This window comes from Crocodylus siamensis, chromosome 6, assembly GCF_052110815.1.
Source record: "Crocodylus siamensis isolate JL-2025a chromosome 6, ASM5211081v1, whole genome shotgun sequence".
Classification (NCBI taxonomy): Eukaryota; Metazoa; Chordata; order Crocodylia; family Crocodylidae; genus Crocodylus; species Crocodylus siamensis.
Window position 1 is genome coordinate 20,620,118 of NC_143400.1, and position 18,968 is coordinate 20,639,085.

Sequence of the window (18,968 nt, forward strand, 5' to 3'; positions counted from 1 at the left end):
TTTTCAGTTGCTTTTTCAGACACATGAACCTTTTAACTTTGGGCATTTCGCCATACAAAAGAAAGTGGCCCAGTTTGTGTTTCACTGGGCCATCAAGGGGGAACTTCATGGTGCAAGGCACTGGGCTAGTCCTACACATGTGGCCACATAAAAGGCATATGGGAAGGGTGGCAGGGGTGCCAATCTCTTATTAAAAGCGTAGAGGGGGGTTGTTGATGAATGTGTATTTTTGTTGACTGATGCCTGGCCCCTTTGGAGCAATATCTTTCCTCATTCTTACTCTCTGTTTTTCAGCATTTTTATAACGAAGGTTTAAAAAGTCTGTTTGTCTGTCTATCAGTGGGCTAGTTCATATTTTCTTCTCAGTTGGCTGCGATAGTTTACATTTTCATTTTCATTCTTATAGAAGGAGAGCCCTCGTGAATGGAAGCCAATAACAACACCGGGGCATCTGACTTCATCCTGGAGGGGCTCTTTGGTAATCCTCACCTCCATGGTCTGTTCTTTGGAGTCCTCCTGTGCCTCTTCATGGCTGCCATCCAAGGCAACTCCCTGATCATCCTGGCAATTGCCATCCACCCGCCTCTGCACAAACCCATGTACTTCTTCGTTGCTAACCTGGCTCTAATCGACATTTTCTGCGCTTCTTCTGTCCTGCCCAAAATGATGCAGAACCTGATGCTGGGAAAGAAAACCATCTCCTTTAATGGATGCATGGCTCAGCTTTTCACCTTCACTTTCTCAGGAGCAACAGAGCTTGTTCTCCTCACTGCCATGGCCTTTGACAGGTACATGGCCATCTGTCATCCTTTACACTATGTAACCATCATGACCAAGAGAGTCTGTATCACACTGGCGGCCAGTATCTGGGCACTTGGAGTCATAAATTCCCTTGTACACACATTGCTCATGAGGCGTCTCGATTTCTGTGGGCCCAACCTCATCCAGCACTTCTTCTGTGAGATCCCAGCCATGCTCGCAATATCCTGCAGCTCAACTTACCTCAATGAAATCATGGCATTCATGGCTGATATTTTCCTAGCCATGGTGAACGTCTTGCTGATTACCACGTCCTATGGCTTTATCATCAGGAGCATCCTGAAAATTCAGGGTGCAGAAGGGAAGCAAAGAGCCTTCTCCACATGTTCCTCACATCTTGTTGTGGTTGGCCTGTACTATTCCACTATGATCTACACCTACATCCGTCCACCCTCCAGCTACAACCTGGAGAAGGACAAGAAGGTGGCTGTGCTCTACACACTTGTGACTCCAGTGCTGAATCCTCTGATCTACAGCCTGCGCAACAAGGAGGTCAAAGTGGCCTTCAGGAAAATCCATCCATTCTACAAGAAAAATTCATCTTGGCACTAGTGAACTCGATTCCCTGTAACCTTGGGACATCTATTCTGGGTCCACATCTGATGGGGAATTTTGCACTATGGCGGGCTTTAATGGACACTGGCTGACACCCTCTTTATCTTAACTGAAATTCGCCTTTACTGTTGTCCCCTGGCAGCCAGATTATTTTGCTTCTGTTCACCTTATTAGTTGACTTTGTACTCTTATGTGTGATTTTTTTTCTACCTTGCTCAAGTCTCTGGGAAAAGATAATGCAAGCGGTGAATGTGTCACCTTCCTTCTTGCTGCTTTTTTGTGACTCAGGATAAAACATGAGAGTGGTATGTTAACAGAATAGAAGTAGTAATGGATTATCAGGAGCTGAACAGGGTAGAATAGAATTGCTGTTAGATACCTTACATGCTGGACAGTATCCATCTCTAAGTTCATAGCACAATGATAAAAGTGGAGTGTAATGCACCAGTTTATACCAACTGAATATTGTGCTTCCAATACCATTAATTATTCATGGTCTCCTATCATGGATCGATAGGATGCACTAAGAGAGGCTACATGTTCATGAATGTGCTGTAATTACAGCACATTAAATTTAGTCCCTATAATAACAGGTACTAAGTAATCGAGGCTACTGCACATTAGCACAGGAGAATGTTTTTCGAGTGATGCTTAATGCCCATTGACCTAAAGCTACTGTGCATTACTGCAGATGAACACTTCTTTGTGATGCTTAATGCCCATTAGATTAATATACGGTGCATTAACACAGTTTTTGCCAGCTGCACTAATGCACACTAGAATTAGGCCAATGGGCATTAAGCCTCTCTGGTAGATATGTTCACTGTGTAACGCTATCCTTCCAATATAGGATCATTACCTCAGTGGGTATGAAGGGAAACAAACAGAACAATAAAACCTGACTCTCTCATTGCTCTTTATTTTTTGTGAAATATTACAATCCAAAATATATCTCAATATACTTTGGTTCCTCTTTGAATTTTACTTATCCACGTGTCTTGTTTAGGTTCCTGAGTTTTATAAACATGTGTTTATCATAATTAATCTTGTTCTCATTTAGGACTGCTGTATAAATGCAAGGCCGTGGATAAGGTGTTAATAAAAGCACCTCTTTTGGCTGTATGCTCTTAAGATGGGAAATCTACTGTGGTCAGAGGTATCAAAATAACTTACTGTTGATGACTCTCCTTTTGAATATTTTTAACATGCTTTTAATATATCTATATCTACTGTGGTAAGGTACAAATCTACCCGGCCTCCCGCTTTTACATCCATCATTACATATTTCTTAAACCTTAACATTTAAGTCTAGGGAAGGAGTGAAGGATGGGGTGGGTAGGGGGAAGGAAAAAAAGAAACAGAGAAAGAGATGAGAAATATGTTAAGAAGCTTTTGAACAGGGTTGGAAATCAAGAAAGAGGATTTTGTAATTTTCTCGTTCCCATTCTGTTGAGCTATAGGTAGTTTTTATCGGTCATTCTACGTGGAAAATCCCATGCACTGCTCCCCTGCCACCCTGAAAGCAAAAAAGATTAATGTTTTTCCCAAGGAAGCTAGGGAGGAGAGCACCACAGTTTAGATTTTCTTAAACTATTGCTTTTCGAGAGGGAGCATATCCTAGAAACTACCGTACATAGGTTTCAGCAAACACTGAGATCAAGGGTGGAATACTGGTTCACTTAGTGGCCATGCAAAGGGCAGCTCATGATTAATTTGGTGATACCTGTCCAAATTGCAGGACTGACTCTATGACATACTACAAGTGCCTAAGTGTCACAATTATTGGAACTGACAGATATCTACATGCCTCTGGAGGGCATCTGTTACGCACGCTGCCCAGTAATGGGTAATAGAAGCACTCCTCCACTTTTGTCAGGTAACTCAGAGTTGATCACAAGCTGAGCTTTGGGCAGCCACTAGGTAAAATCCAGAGGATGAAGAATTATTTAAGCTTTAAGGCTTTCTTCATGCAAGACTAAATGTAGATAACATTCCTGTGAACATGTTTAGGCTGGAAATTGAAGCAAGCATCTCACCATTCAGTAGAAGCAAGATTCTGGTGAGCCTCCCCACAGAGGTAAATGCAGGGTAAGGCAAAAGAGCAGATTTAAGATGAGGAGGGGGATTATAAAATGTGACAGGTGTAGGAGTAAATTTAGTCGGGCTTCCGGCCTACTTGACTCGAAAAACAGACAGAAACCAGAAGTGCTGATACTGCTTATTTCAGTTACGTGTTTTGAGATAAGAATCCTGCATGTCTTATTACCCTGTGCAGAGATGTCCAATTAAGTAAACTTGTTTTAGTTTCTCCAAGGTCGTATTTTTTTCTCTCTCTTTGTCTGTCTTACGTATAAAAATGCTTGAAAACTTAGAGAGGGGGAGGATTCCTTTGAAACAGACAAGTGAGCGATTCCCCTTGCTGTATGAAATCCTCCCTGTGATCACAGTGTAGCCCTAAATAAAGAAAAGCTGGCTCTGTCAGTTCTGATTCAACCACACCACGAAGTTTGATTTCTTCCACAATTTGGTGCCGTGACTCGGATCGAGACGCCCGGAGTGATCAGTTGGGGCACAGACATCTCTTCACTGAAGCCCTGGCACCAAACCAAGGCAAGAGACCTTTTGAAGTCTCTGCTGGGGCTTTTCAGTGAGAGGCTGTCTCTGTGTCTTCCTGAGTCACTGCTTGAGGCTCACCCTAGCCGAACTTGTTTTCTACCAGAACTGTCAGACCCGCTGTGTAAGTAGTAACTGTGAGTAGAAAGAGTCAAGGTTAAGGACTCTGTGTTGCTGTTGTCAATGCAAGTATTTCCCCGTGTGAATTGCATTAAGTTCTGTAAAGAACTGTGAGGTCTCTCTGAGGCCAGGAGTGGAAACCTTGTGCAGCCACCCCAAAGACAACAGATTTGTTCTGCGTGCTCTTCGAAAGCGAGGGTGCAAGGTGGAAACTCTTAGAGTGTGAGTGTTTTCCATGATAAGCGCTGACCAAGGCTGAGACTAAAGAAATGCTCTTGAACCTCGTGCCTCAACGCAGAAATTCCCTTGTGTGAGTTGAGAGTATGAACTGAGAAATATGAGCCACTGACCAGGTCCGAGACTAAGGTTGGGTTCAGCCGCCCCAAGGCTGCCCGGAAGGGCAGTTTTGAATGCAAGGGGGCCCAACTGGAACCTCGTGACCCCGTGGACAGGTTTACCCTGTCTAACCACGAGTAACTGCACTGTGTGCTGTTATTGCAGTGGAGTCTTGTCTTTGGACATTAGCCACTGCATCATAGTTGCTCGGGGATGTAGGGGGGTCGTTAGGAAGGCCAAGGCAGAGATGGAACTGGGACTAGCTTCCCAGATTAAGGACAATAAGAAGTCCTTTTTTAAATACATAGGGGGTAAAAAGAAGGTCCCGGGTAATGTGGGGCCCTTGCAGGACGCCATGGGAAACTTGGTCGTCACACCAGACGGCCAAGCTAACATGTTTAACGATTTCTTTGCCTCCGTCTTCCTAAGTAGGGACCAGAACAGCCACCTCCCTGCTGTTACCCTTTCCCCACCCTCATAATGAGCCGTGTCTAACTGTGAGTAACTGCACTGTGTGCTGTTATTCCAGTGGAGTCTTGTCTTTGGACATAAGCTACTGCATCTCTGTGCTGCCAGCAAATCTCACAACCTGACCGGACACCCTCAATAAGCCATTCCATTCCTCGGGCCCCGGGGGAGGCACACCTGGGCCACGGGTTAGCGAGGATTTAGTTAGGGAGCTTCTGGAGGGGTTGGACGTATTCAAGTCAGCCGGCCCGGATGATCTCCACCCTAGAGTTCTAAAGGAACTGGCCGAGGTCATTGCCAGTCCCCTGGCATGGCTTTACAAGCACTTGTGGTGCTCTGGTGAGGTACCAGAGGACTGGAAGAGGGTCAGTGTGGTCCCCATCTTCAAAAAAGGCAGGAAGGAGGACCCGGGAAACTGTAGGCCAGTTAATCTTACCTCGATCCTGGGCAAGCTGTTTGAGAAAATTATGCTGGCACACATCCAGGAGGGGCCAGCAGGGGACTGCATGCTTAGGGGCAACCAACAGGGGTTCATCAGTGGCAGGTCCTGTCAGACCAACCTGGTGGCCTTTTACGATCAGATCACCAGATCACTAGATGCCGGGGTAGCAGTGGATATAGTCTTCCTGGACTTCTGGAAGGCTTTTGACACTGTCTCTCACCCCGTTCTCATTAAGAAACTGGGGAGCTGTGGTGCAGACACCCACACAGTCAAATGGGTCGCCAACTGGCTGGAGGGCCGCACCCAGAGGGTGGTAGTGGATGGGTCCTTCTCAAGCTGGAAGGACATGGGCAGTGGGGTCCCCCAGGGCTCGGTCCTCGGGCCCGCACTGTTCAACATCTTCATCAGTGATTTGGACGAGGAGGTAAAAGGCACCCTGTTCAAATTTGCTGATGACACTAAGATGTGGGGGACGTGGGCACACTGGAAGGATGCAACAGGCTACAATCAGACCAAGATCCTTTTCCACCTCCGTGCTGACGAGAAGGGAGTTCCCCAACCTGTAGGTATGGTGCCGGTTGTTCCTCCCGAGGTGCATCACCTTGCACTTGTCTGTGTTGAAACCCATCCTATTCTCGTCCGCCCACCCTTGTAACCTGTCTAGGTCTGATTGTAGCCTGTTGCATCCTTCCAGTGTGCCCACGTCCCCCACATCTTAGTGTCATCAGCAAATTTGAACAGGGTGCCTTTTACCTCCTCGTCCAAATCACTGATGAAGATGTTGAACAGTGCGGGCCCGAGGACCGAGCCCTGGGGGACCCCACTGCCCATGTCCTTCCAGCTTGAGAAGGACCCATCCACTACCACCCTCTGGGTGCGGCCCTCCAGCCAGTTGGCGACCCATTTGACTGTGTGGGTGTCTGCACCACAGCTCCCCAGTTTCTTAATGAGAACGGGGTGAGAGACAGTGTCAAAAGCCTTCCAGAAGTCCAGGAAGACTATATCCACTGCTACCCCGGCATCTAGTGATCTGGTGATCTGATCGTAAAAGGCCACCAGGTTGGTCTGACAGGACCTGCCACTGATGAACCCCTGTTGGTTGCCCCTAAGCATGCAGTCCCCTGCTGGCCCCTCCTGGATGTGTGCCAGCATAATTTTCTCAAACAGCTTGCCCAGGATCGAGGTAAGATTAACTGGCCTACAGTTTCCCGGGTCCTCCTTCCTGCCTTTTTTGAAGATGGGGACCACACTGACCCTCTTCCAGTCCTCTGGTACCTCACCAGAGCACCACAAGTGCTTGTAAAGCCATGCCAGGGGACTGGCAATGACCTCGGCCAGTTCCTTTAGAACTCTAGGGTGGAGATCATCCGGGCCGGCTGACTTGAATACGTCCAACCCCTCCAGAAGCTCCCTAACTAAATCCTCGCTAACCCGTGGCCCAGGTGTGCCTCCCCCGGGGCCCGAGGAATGGAATGGCTTATTGAGGGTGTCCGGTCAGGTTGTGAGATTTGCTGGCAGCACAGAGATGCAGTAGCTTATGTCCAAAGACAAGACTCCACTGGAATAACAGCACACAGTGCAGTTACTCACAGTTAGACACGGCTCATTATGAGGGTGGGGAAAGGGTAACAGCAGGGAGGTGGCTGTTCTGGTCCCTACTTAGGAAGACGGAGGCAAAGAAATCGTTAAACATGTTAGCTTGGCCGTCTGGTGTGACGACCAAGTTTCCCATGGCGTCCTGCAAGGGCCCCACATTACCCGGGACCTTCTTTTTACCCCCTATGTATTTAAAAAAGGACTTCTTATTGTCCTTAATCTGGGAAGCTAGTCCCAGTTCCATCTCTGCCTTGGCCTTCCTAACGACCCCCCTACATCCCCGAGCAACTATGATGCAGTGGCTAATGTCCAAAGACAAGACTCCACTGCAATAACAGCACACAGTGCAGTTACTCGTGGTTAGACAGGGTAAACCTGTCCACGGGGTCACGAGGTTCCAGTTGGGCCCCCTTGCATTCAAAACTGCCCTTCCGGGCAGCCTTGGGGCGGCTGAACCCAACCTTAGTCTCGGACCTGGTCAGTGGCTCATATTTCTCAGTTCATACTCTCAACTCACACAAGGGAATTTCTGCGTTGAGGCACGAGGTTCAAGAGCATTTCTTTAGTCTCAGCCTTGGTCAGCGCTTATCATGGAAAACACTCACACTCTAAGAGTTTCCACCTTGCACCCTCGCTTTCGAAGAGCACGCAGAACAAATCTGTTGTCTTTGGGGTGGCTGCACAAGGTTTCCACTCCTGGCCTCAGAGAGACCTCACAGTTCTTTACAGAACTTAATGCAATTCACACGGGGAAATACTTGCATTGACAACAGCAACACAGAGTCCTTAACCTTGACTCTTTCTACTCACAGTTACTACTTACACAGCGGGTCTGACAGTTCTGGTAGAAAACAAGTTCGGCTAGGGTGAGCCTCAAGCAGTGACTCAGGAAGACACAGAGACAGCCTCTCACTGAAAAGCCCCAGCAGAGACTTCAAAAGGTCTCTTGCCTTGGTTTGGTGCCAGGGCTTCAGTGAAGAGATGTCTGTGCCCCAACTGATCACTCCGGGCGTCTCGATCCGAGTCACGGCACCAAATTGTGGAAGAAATCAAACTTCGTGGTGTGGTTGAATCAGAACTGACAGAGCCAGCTTTTCTTTATTTAGGGCTACACTGTGATCACAGGGAGGATTTCATACAGCAAGGGGAATCGCTCACTTGTCTGTTTCAAAGGAATCCTCCCCCTCTCTAAGTTTTCAAGCATTTTTATACGTAAGACAGACAAAGAGAGAGAAAAAAATACGACCTTGGAGAAACTAAAACAAGTTTACTTAATTGGACATCTCTGCACAGGGTAATAAGACATGCAGGATTCTTATCTCAAAACACGTAACTGAAATAAGCAGTATCAGCACTTCTGGTTTCTGTCTGTTTTTCGAGTCAAGTAGGCCGGAAGCCCGACTAAATTTACTCCTACACCTGTCACATTTTATAATCCCCCTCCTCATCTTAAATCTGCTCTTTTGCCTTACCCTGCATTTACCTCTGTGGGGAGGCTCACCAGAATCTTGCTTCTACTGAATGGTGAGATGCTTGCTTCAATTTCCAGCCTAAACATGTTCACAGGAATGTTATCTACATTTAGTCTTGCATGAAGAAAGCCTTAAAGCTTAAATAATTCTTCATCCTCTGGATTTTACCTAGTGGCTGCCCAAAGCTCAGCTTGTGATCAACTCTGAGTTACCTGACAAAAGTGGAGGAGTGCTTCTATTACCCATTACTGGGCAGCGTGCGTAACAGATGCCCTCCAGAGGCATGTAGATATCTGTCAGTTCCAATAATTGTGACACTTAGGCACTTGTAGTATGTCATAGAGTCAGTCCTGCAATTTGGACAGGTATCACCAAATTAATCATGAGCTGCCCTTTGCATGGCCACTAAGTGAACCAGTATTCCACCCTTGATCTCAGTGTTTGCTGAAACCTATGTACGGTAGTTTCTAGGATATGCTCCCTCTCGAAAAGCAATAGTTTAAGAAAATCTAAACTGTGGTGCTCTCCTCCCTAGCTTCCTTGGGAAAAACATTAATCTTTTTTGCTTTCAGGGTGGCAGGGGAGCAGTGCATGGGATTTTCCACGTAGAATGACCGATAAAAACTACCTATAGCTCAACAGAATGGGAACGAGAAAATTACAAAATCCTCTTTCTTGATTTCCAACCCTGTTCAAAAGCTTCTTAACATATTTCTCATCTCTTTCTCTGTTTCTTTTTTTCCTTCCCCCTACCCACCCCATCCTTCACTCCTTCCCTAGACTTAAATGTTAAGGTTTAAGAAATATGTAATGATGGATGTAAAAGCGGGAGGCCGGGTAGATTTGTACCTTACCACAGTAGATATAGATATATTAAAAGCATGTTAAAAATATTCAAAAGGAGAGTCATCAACAGTAAGTTATTTTGATACCTCTGACCACAGTAGATTTCCCATCTTAAGAGCATACAGCCAAAAGAGGTGCTTTTATTAACACCTTATCCACGGCCTTGCATTTATACAGCAGTCCTAAATGAGAACAAGATTAATTATGATAAACACATGTTTATAAAACTCAGGAACCTAAACAAGACACGTGGATAAGTAAAATTCAAAGAGGAACCAAAGTATATTGAGATATATTTTGGATTGTAATATTTCACAAAAAATAAAGAGCAATGAGAGAGTCAGGTTTTATTGTTCTGTTTGTTTCCCTTCATACCCACTGAGGTAATGATCCTATATTGGAAGGATAGCGTTACACAGTGAACATATCTACCAGAGAGGCTTAATGCCCATTGGCCTAATTCTAGTGTGCATTAGTGCAGCTGGCAAAAACTGTGTTAATGCACCGTATATTAATCTAATGGGCATTAAGCATCACAAAGAAGTGTTCATCTGCAGTAATGCACAGTAGCTTTAGGTCAATGGGCATTAAGCATCACTCGAAAAACATTCTCCTGTGCTAATGTGCAGTAGCCTCGATTACTTAGTACCTGTTATTATAGGGACTAAATTTAATGTGCTGTAATTACAGCACATTCATGAACATGTAGCCTCTCTTAGTGCATCCTATCGATCCATGATAGGAGACCATGAATAATTAATGGTATTGGAAGCACAATATTCAGTTGGTATAAACTGGTGCATTACACTCCACTTTTATCATTGTGCTATGAACTTAGAGATGGATACTGTCCAGCATGTAAGGTATCTAACAGCAATTCTATTCTACCCTGTTCAGCTCCTGATAATCCATTACTACTTCTATTCTGTTAACATACCACTCTCATGTTTTATCCTGAGTCACAAAAAAGCAGCAAGAAGGAAGGTGACACATTCACCGCTTGCATTATCTTTTCCCAGAGACTTGAGCAAGGTAGAAAAAAAATCACACATAAGAGTACAAAGTCAACTAATAAGGTGAACAGAAGCAAAATAATCTGGCTGCCAGGGGACAACAGTAAAGGCGAATTTCAGTTAAGATAAAGAGGGTGTCAGCCAGTGTCCATTAAAGCCCGCCATAGTGCAAAATTCCCCATCAGATGTGGACCCAGAATAGATGTCCCAAGGTTACAGGGAATCGAGTTCACTAGTGCCAAGATGAATTTTTCTTGTAGAATGGATGGATTTTCCTGAAGGCCACTTTGACCTCCTTGTTGCGCAGGCTGTAGATCAGAGGATTCAGCACTGGAGTCACAAGTGTGTAGAGCACAGCCACCTTCTTGTCCTTCTCCAGGTTGTAGCTGGAGGGTGGACGGATGTAGGTGTAGATCATAGTGGAATAGTACAGGCCAACCACAACAAGATGTGAGGAACATGTGGAGAAGGCTCTTTGCTTCCCTTCTGCACCCTGAATTTTCAGGATGCTCCTGATGATAAAGCCATAGGACGTGGTAATCAGCAAGACGTTCACCATGGCTAGGAAAATATCAGCCATGAATGCCATGATTTCATTGAGGTAAGTTGAGCTGCAGGATATTGCGAGCATGGCTGGGATCTCACAGAAGAAGTGCTGGATGAGGTTGGGCCCACAGAAATCGAGACGCCTCATGAGCAATGTGTGTACAAGGGAATTTATGACTCCAAGTGCCCAGATACTGGCCGCCAGTGTGATACAGACTCTCTTGGTCATGATGGTTACATAGTGTAAAGGATGACAGATGGCCATGTACCTGTCAAAGGCCATGGCAGTGAGGAGAACAAGCTCTGTTGCTCCTGAGAAAGTGAAGGTGAAAAGCTGAGCCATGCATCCATTAAAGGAGATGGTTTTCTTTCCCAGCATCAGGTTCTGCATCATTTTGGGCAGGACAGAAGAAGCGCAGAAAATGTCGATTAGAGCCAGGTTAGCAACGAAGAAGTACATGGGTTTGTGCAGAGGCGGGTGGATGGCAATTGCCAGGATGATCAGGGAGTTGCCTTGGATGGCAGCCATGAAGAGGCACAGGAGGACTCCAAAGAACAGACCATGGAGGTGAGGATTACCAAAGAGCCCCTCCAGGATGAAGTCAGATGCCCCGGTGTTGTTATTGGCTTCCATTCACGAGGGCTCTCCTTCTATAAGAATGAAAATGAAAATGTAAACTATCGCAGCCAACTGAGAAGAAAATATGAACTAGCCCACTGATAGACAGACAAACAGACTTTTTAAACCTTCGTTATAAAAATGCTGAAAAACAGAGAGTAAGAATGAGGAAAGATATTGCTCCAAAGGGGCCAGGCATCAGTCAACAAAAATACACATTCATCAACAACCCCCCTCTACGCTTTTAATAAGAGATTGGCACCCCTGCCACCCTTCCCATATGCCTTTTATGTGGCCACATGTGTAGGACTAGCCCAGTGCCTTGCACCATGAAGTTCCCCCTTGATGGCCCAGTGAAACACAAACTGGGCCACTTTCTTTTGTATGGCGAAATGCCCAAAGTTAAAAGGTTCATGTGTCTGAAAAAGCAACTGAAAAAGATGGAGGGCTTCATGAGAGCTGAGCTTTTCTAGCTGGTTCCTCCATCACTTTAGTGTCAACACATCAGTCCGGACCACGCAGATCTTGGTCCCCTCAGCAGCTTTGTATGAGACAGGGGAAAGTACAGATTCACAGAAATCCAAGTCCAGCACAACGAAAAGAGAGCTGATGGAAGCAAAGAGCCATCACAGCCGAGAGGACTCAAGGAAGGTATGAAGAAGCACCTCCTCCATCTCCCTCTCAAAGAAGGTGCAGCCTGGCCGCAGTTCTCCAGTCTGTACCCAAATTGGTTATGTAACCTGCAAGCATGTTTAAAAAAACAGCCTTTTTGTAGTTACTGAAGCAACAGTCCTCCAATTGTGCACTGATGAGAAGGGTAATCAAAACCTGGATGGTCTCAGCTGAAACCGTGTTATACCAGATTAATTACAGGGGTACGGGCTCATCCATGTGAACTAGGCATACCATATAATCTGGACACATTTTCATAGAATCAATCAGAGAATCAGAGAATCACTGAGTGGGAAGGGACCTAGACAGATCATCGAGTCCGACCCCCTGCCATGGCCGGGAAGGTACAATCATACAATCACAGCTGAGAGGTAATAGTCATTCCACCATCTGTATTAGTTTAAAATGTCTGAGCTGTTCCAGACAATTTTTATATTTAGGGGGAAACAAAACATAAAAAGTGAGGTCTGTACTTTCCTTTTATTGACTGATATAAATCAGGAATCATTCCCCTGAAATAACATAGCTGAAAGCTCCCTTTCTTAGAGCTGTATGCATCTTTTAAATGACAGGAGAAAAGAAGAAGCAGAATTTGATCTTTTTTTTTAGGTGGTTACACAAGTAGATGCTTCTGCATTTTTATAGCTGCGTTTATTGCTAGCAGGAATTTCAGGATTTCTTAAAGAAATTTTTTTGCAAAACTCCAGCTGGTCTAATCAAAACTATCATCTCTACTGCGAGTCGTGATTGCCTTTTCCTCTAGAGCAATACGGCTACAACCTGGATACCTGACGCATGGAAGATATCGAATTTTAGCTAATTTTTAAAAATGAAATCTTCATATTTTTCCAAGCAGGAAGCAACTGTGACCTCCTAAATTGCTGTGTAATTACCTGAGCTCCTGCCTTTGTTTCAAGGTAATTTGCATCATCACAGTTCCTCACAGGAGGTGATCAGCTTCATACCAGCAATGAACTGACTGCCCAGAGGAGTTTTCCGCCTCTTGACCCCTCTGTGAAATCCTGTGAAATATGAACTTTCATTTCTACCCAGGAGAACTTTTACAAGCTTTTTTCCAATGCTTGATGAAGGGTGTTTGTGCCCGAAAGCTGGCAATTAAAGATTTTTTTTTTTTGCAAAAATCTTGTTGGTCTCATAAAAGACATCATCTCTACTAGGAGTCCTGGTTGCAGGATTCCTTAATGCACCCTTCCCTAGTGCAGGTATTGTTGTCTTTGCCCTCATTGTCTTCAGAGTCCTTTCCTCCTATATTGCCTGTACTCAACATGTTTTGCCACCATCTGGAATGAGCCTAGAGTGTCTCCATTGTGTAAAATAGAGTGCCAAAGGGAGACTGGATACAAATAATGAAAATAGGAAGACCCCCCCATGGCCAATATTTCTCAGTCTTCAGGAGATCTTCCTAGAACAAGCCTGTTTCACAATTTGCACACTTCGCATCACTTTTTAGGTTTTATTGCAAACTCTTGCAGCACTCCTCCTATCTCCTGAATCTGTTGTCATTCACACCACAATAGCAGCACGGTATCTCCACTGGCTTTGGGTTCTGACCAGAGTGAAATTCACTGGTGCTCTGGTGGTGGCTGTGAATTCACACCAGATTAGCACACGTGTAACTCAGATCAGATTGCAGATTGTAAATTTACTTAGCTCAACTGGAGAAATGTGTATTTTTAGATAGGAGACTAAGCTACATTTCAGTTAGTAAACATGAAAATAAATGAAAAATATATGAGTGGAATTTAATGAATGTGTGTGTGTATAATAATAATAATATAATAATAATCATAATGTAATGTTATGTCAAATACCATTGAGATCTAATGGGAGATCCTGAAGTATTTAATGCCTTTATACATCTTTACAATTCACAAACTGAAGTTGAAGTCATAAGACTTCATTCATTTATTCAAAAAATATTTCACAATTATTAAAAATGCGGAACTGTCCATATGCTGCAAAGTATGTAAGAGACCATTTATACTTATTCTTTATATATTATCATGGACAGCCAGAAAGGAGTCTGATCTTAGATAAACAATGAATAGCATTTGCCAAAGAAAGAAAGAAAGATAGTTACAGTACGTTTTTTTAAATACTGTATTTCAAAGTTTGTAAAACAATTCTTGGCATGTATTGTGTGAAATATCAAAGAAAGAAAGAAAGAAAGAACAGTGAATGAATTGAGAAAAACCTCACCTCTCTGTAGATCCATACAGATTAATTCCTTACAAGGAGGGAGGTGAAAATTTAAGTACTGATTCAAAGCGAGTTATACATTTATGAAGATGATTCCCATTTCAAATAATCAGCTTCCACAAAAAAAGTTCTCAAGTCCCTTGTGAACCTGTCAAAAAGTTCACTCTCAAACAACGCCCCAAAGGACAAGAAAAGTGTGAGTTGCTTAAACTGGTCAAATAAACATTCTGCATTAAGTTGGAAAAATACCTCTACAAGTCTGTTATGAAGGTATCTATCCTTTTCATGAAATAATCTAAAGGAAACTTTATTTTCTCCTACTTTTGTTTGTAAACCTGATCAGGTTTCTGTCAACACAGGTAGATTTCATATTAATTTCTCAGGATGAAAGGATGAATTCTCAGGATGTAATGATGGCCCCTTGTTAGATGAATGCTAGTTATGAGAATGGCCAGGATTGAACCTTTCATGCAAAGTGGTCTATTATCACAGGCCACATTGCAGCTGATCTGTGATACAAACTGACTTTCCAGTCTAGGAAATCAGCCATACAGTGTCTCCGCTAATACCCTGAATTGGTCACCTTCTGATTCCTTGAATCCTTAATTCCCTCTTGGCCTTTGGAAGTCAGCTGGCCAGACTGACATCTCAGAGGAGGAAAAATAGTATAGTTAAGTAAATTCAGTGGGTATATTCTGAGCTGAAGCAAAACCAATTTAGTCCATCAAGTTCACTGGATTGAATATCACTGGGCACATCTACACATGCAATTACTGCTGTGTAGGTTTACTGTGCAGCATGAGTAGTATAGTTTACTGCATAGTGCTGGCTGGTGATGCAGTGAGTGCTGTCTCCAGCTCTGAGAGCAGGGCATTAAATTTTTTTTTTTTTAAAAGGAAAGGGGTTTGGACAGAGTGAGGAGTGTGGCACTCACTCTGTCTCCAGGTGGAGCTTGGGGAACCCCAGCCGTGGGAGGTTCACCTTCAGGAACACCAGCTGCTCCACCAAACCAGGATCCAAGGAGGTGCAGTGGGGTGTCACAACATCCCCAGCAACGCTGAACACCCTCTCACTTGGCACACTGGTCAGTGGACAGGATAGGTGTTCCTAGGCAACTGTGCCCAGATCCGGCCACCTCTGGCTGCGAGTTGCCCAATAGGCCAAGGGGTCGCAGTCTAGTGGCTCCACGTCCCTGGCAAGATAGGTAGGCCCCGAAACCTTGGCACTACTTGCCCAAGGCTGGGGTCTGGTGCCTCTGGACCCCAACATTGAAGCCATGCCCTTGCCTCATATTGCCAGCAGCTGGCATAGAGGAGACTGGCTGGTGGTGCTGGGAGTGTCAGCATGGGAAAGTGGATCCCCCTCTTCCACATCCCTTTGCCTGTGCCCTTCTGCCTCCCTGACTCTGTTCACCAGTACCTCCATCCAGTGATGGAGGGTTTTGGTGCTGCACATGCTCCCCTCCACCCTTGGGTCACACATGCCCACCAGCATGTGGACCGCAACAGATCCAGGCATTTTTTGATGCCCTCCTTCAGCCTTCATCAGTGCCTGCACCTCTGGTGAAAGCAGCTTGCCCCAGCCAGGAGCATTGATCCCCTGGAACTTCTCCATTTGGTTCTCAAGCTTCTTAACTAGGGGGATCACCTGGCTAAGGAGGGCATCGCCAGTGCTGAGAGTCTATCTGGCCTCGAGGAATGGCTTGAGGACAACCGAGATCTAGAAGATGGTATCCCACTCCAGATTGTTAAAGGGGCTGCTGATCCCAGTCTCCCTGAGCAAGGCCATCTCATGGATGGCCTTCTGTTGCTCCACCAGCCTTTCCAGCATCAGGTACATGGAGTTCCACTGAGTCTCCACATCCTGCATGATTTTGTGCTGCGGGATGCTCAGCTCTGCCAGTTTGCCCCACAACACCTTGCACTCCTTGATGCTGTGGTGGAAGTAGCCCACCACCTTCCTGCATTTTGAAATCAGCTGGGTGGTAGTGATGGTACCATCACCAGTAGCCCTGTCACCTCCAAGGCATCCCTGACTGTGAGGTGGAACTTGTGTGCCACACAATGATGCCAACAAAGTTGGCATTATGCACTGCCTCGACCATATCGGCCCTGTTGTCGGTGACCATGAACCCACAGGTGAGCTCGTACTGTTCAATGAGCCATCTGTGCATCATGCAGTTCATGGCCACCATGATCTCCCTTGCCATGTGGGACTCATCCATCACCTCCCCTTGAAGGAGAGCCCTCCAATGCCCTGACTGATTGCACCAGTGCCCCGTGAAGGAGGGGTAGGCATGATCTCCACCCTGGCTGCGCTACATGTCTGAGGTGAGGTGCAGAGCTACCTGTGGACTTGCCTTGCACAGCTCCTCCCTCAAGTACTCCCTGCATGCCTCATACAGGGGTGCTGCACTCCAGTCCAGGGATGCAGCATTATACTTTTTGCCTTAGCAAGCTTGCAGGTGATGTTGGGCACTTGTAACAAGAAGAGCAGCTGGGGAATTGTAGGCCCAGTCTTTCCCTGTCCTGCACATTTGCTCCTTTCTTCTGTTTCTCTCCGGTTTTTTGGCTTTGCCTGCTTCCCCTTCTACACCCTTCACACATGGCTGCCACAACCTTTGGTTATCTTAATGCCAATGGCTGCAGAGACCCGGTGAAATGGATGGCACTCTTTGAGTTTCTGTGCCAGAAAAGGCTGGACATTGCCTTTCTGCAGGAAACACACACCTACTTGGCTAATCAAGCCGACTAGCATGGCACCTGGAAGGGCTGCAGTTTCTTGAGTCAAGGCACCTCCCTCAGTGCAGGGGTCACAATCCTTCTGTCACCACAGCTGACACTTGACTTGACAGTAGCCCAAGAGGTCATACCCAACTGCCTGCTCACCATTTGTTTCCTGACTGCCTTCTTTGAGACCCTGGATGACTTCTTGTAGATTGCAGCTGATGGTGACAACCTTCTCTTCCTGGGTGGGAACTTTAATTGCACAGTCGACACACATCTTGTCCAGAATGCCCCATCTGGACACACATCTTGCCAGAGCCCCATCCATCCTCAGCCCGGAAGCTGTGGACTGCTTTGGAGGCAGCAGGCCTTTTTGATGTGTGGCGCAATCTCCATGCCAATACGAGGCAGTATACCTGGCTGAAGGCGACCACCGGTGGGCTCTCCATGGCACTCGTTGACTCCTTGTACGTCACCAAGCACACCTACTGCTCCTATGCAGCAGCCGCATTACCTCAGCAAGACTATCAGATCACAGCCTGGTCACTTGTGTCCTGAGCCTACCTGGCAGGACACATTCCCGGGCACCCTCCTGGTGCCTGAACACTAGTCTGTTGCAAGAGGCTCACTCCCATTACAGTAGTACCAGGAACCACTTTCATGCCGTCCCTGGAAGGCCCTGTATCTGGAAGTGATATGGGTCCACTGGTCCTGCATCCTTGCCAGTCATCTCAATGTGATGTGGCGGAGGCATATGGGGGCACTGGCACTCATGCCAGCCTGCCCTGCCTGGCACATGCTTTACAGGCCCCGTATTTCCAAAGAAGTTGGTGATCTCCAGTGGCAGTTGCTACATGGGCTACTGGCCATCAGCACTCTCATTTGCCACATGGACTCAGCTGTGTCAGTGGCCTGTCCCTTTTGTCCAAGGGGAGTGGAGGAGGATCTTAACCATGCCTTCCTCAGTTGCCCTCAACTGTCATAGCTATTTGCTCCCCACAGCACTTTGCTTGAGGCACTAGGTTTGGACCTCTCAGAGTCCATGTACTTGTGTTCCTTCCCACACCGGGTGGCCAATGGAAATATCTTCTGTCTGGCCAACTTCTTACTCGGCCAGGCTAAGATGGCCACCCTCAAGAGCCACAAGAACTGACTTGCTGGGGCCAGCTCAGACAACACCCTGCAACACTTCCAGGTTTTGGTACGGGCACGCCTGTCACTGGAGTTTGAGCATGCTGTCCTCCAGCAGACAGTGCTCACTTTCCAGACACATTGGGCAATTCAGGGCTTGATTTGCAGTATCAAGGGTGGCCATTTAGTCTTTCAACTGTGATACTGCTAGCCCCTTCCTGGGGTACTGGCAGAGGTCTCAGCAGGCTGATGTTGTACTGGATATTTTTGTTTTTAGACAGTCTCTGTCTTTGTCTCTCTCTGTAAGGGAGCGGGGTTGTGCTGCCTGAAGCTGAGCTGTGTCTCCTGTAACAGTTGTGTTCTGTCCCTTAAAATGTTCCTGCCATGCTTCTGATGGTTAGAGGGGTACCAAACACGGTGAGAGACAAAAATACAGTTAGAGGCTCAGGAGGTCTGTTTATCTTCACAGGCCTCCACCATCCCCACATCCAGCCCTAATCACACCAGATGTTCTGGGCTTGCTGAAATTGGCTTACTAGATGAGGAGTCCAGTGTTAGTCCCATGGCCCCCTAGTTGGGGTCTCCTGATAAGTTGACTGTTTGCCTCATTCTTGCCTGCATGGGTCCCAAAACAGCCACCTCTCAGTTCTAATCCTGCCCTTACCTTCAGAGAAAGAGGTAGAAAGAGAGAGAGATAGAAAGAAAAAGAGATAGGTATAGTCTCCATCTCTCTCTCTCTCTATATATATATATATATATATATACACCCATATC

General features: G+C 46.0%; 2 protein-coding genes across 2 annotated transcripts; one reads left to right on the top strand and one right to left on the bottom strand.

The window, feature by feature from the left end:
* Positions 1-423: 423 nt before the first annotated feature.
* On the top strand, positions 424-1,371 carry LOC149861528 (olfactory receptor 13G1-like). Its single transcript, XM_090053762.1, has one exon. The coding sequence runs from the start codon at positions 424-426 to the stop codon at positions 1,369-1,371; it is 948 nt and encodes a 315-aa protein (XP_089909888.1).
* A 9,141-nt stretch (positions 1,372-10,512) lies between these two features.
* On the bottom strand, positions 10,513-11,460 carry LOC149861529 (olfactory receptor 13G1-like). Its single transcript, XM_090053763.1, has one exon. It carries the CDS (start codon positions 11,458-11,460, stop codon positions 10,513-10,515), a length of 948 nt encoding a protein of 315 aa, XP_089909889.1.
* Positions 11,461-18,968: the final 7,508 nt, after the last annotated feature.

Coding starts and splice junctions, on each gene's coding strand:
- LOC149861528 (XM_090053762.1), top strand. CDS start 424: ATGGAAGCCAATAACAACACCGGGGCATCTGACTTCATCCTGGAGGGG.
- LOC149861529 (XM_090053763.1), bottom strand. CDS start 11,460: ATGGAAGCCAATAACAACACCGGGGCATCTGACTTCATCCTGGAGGGG.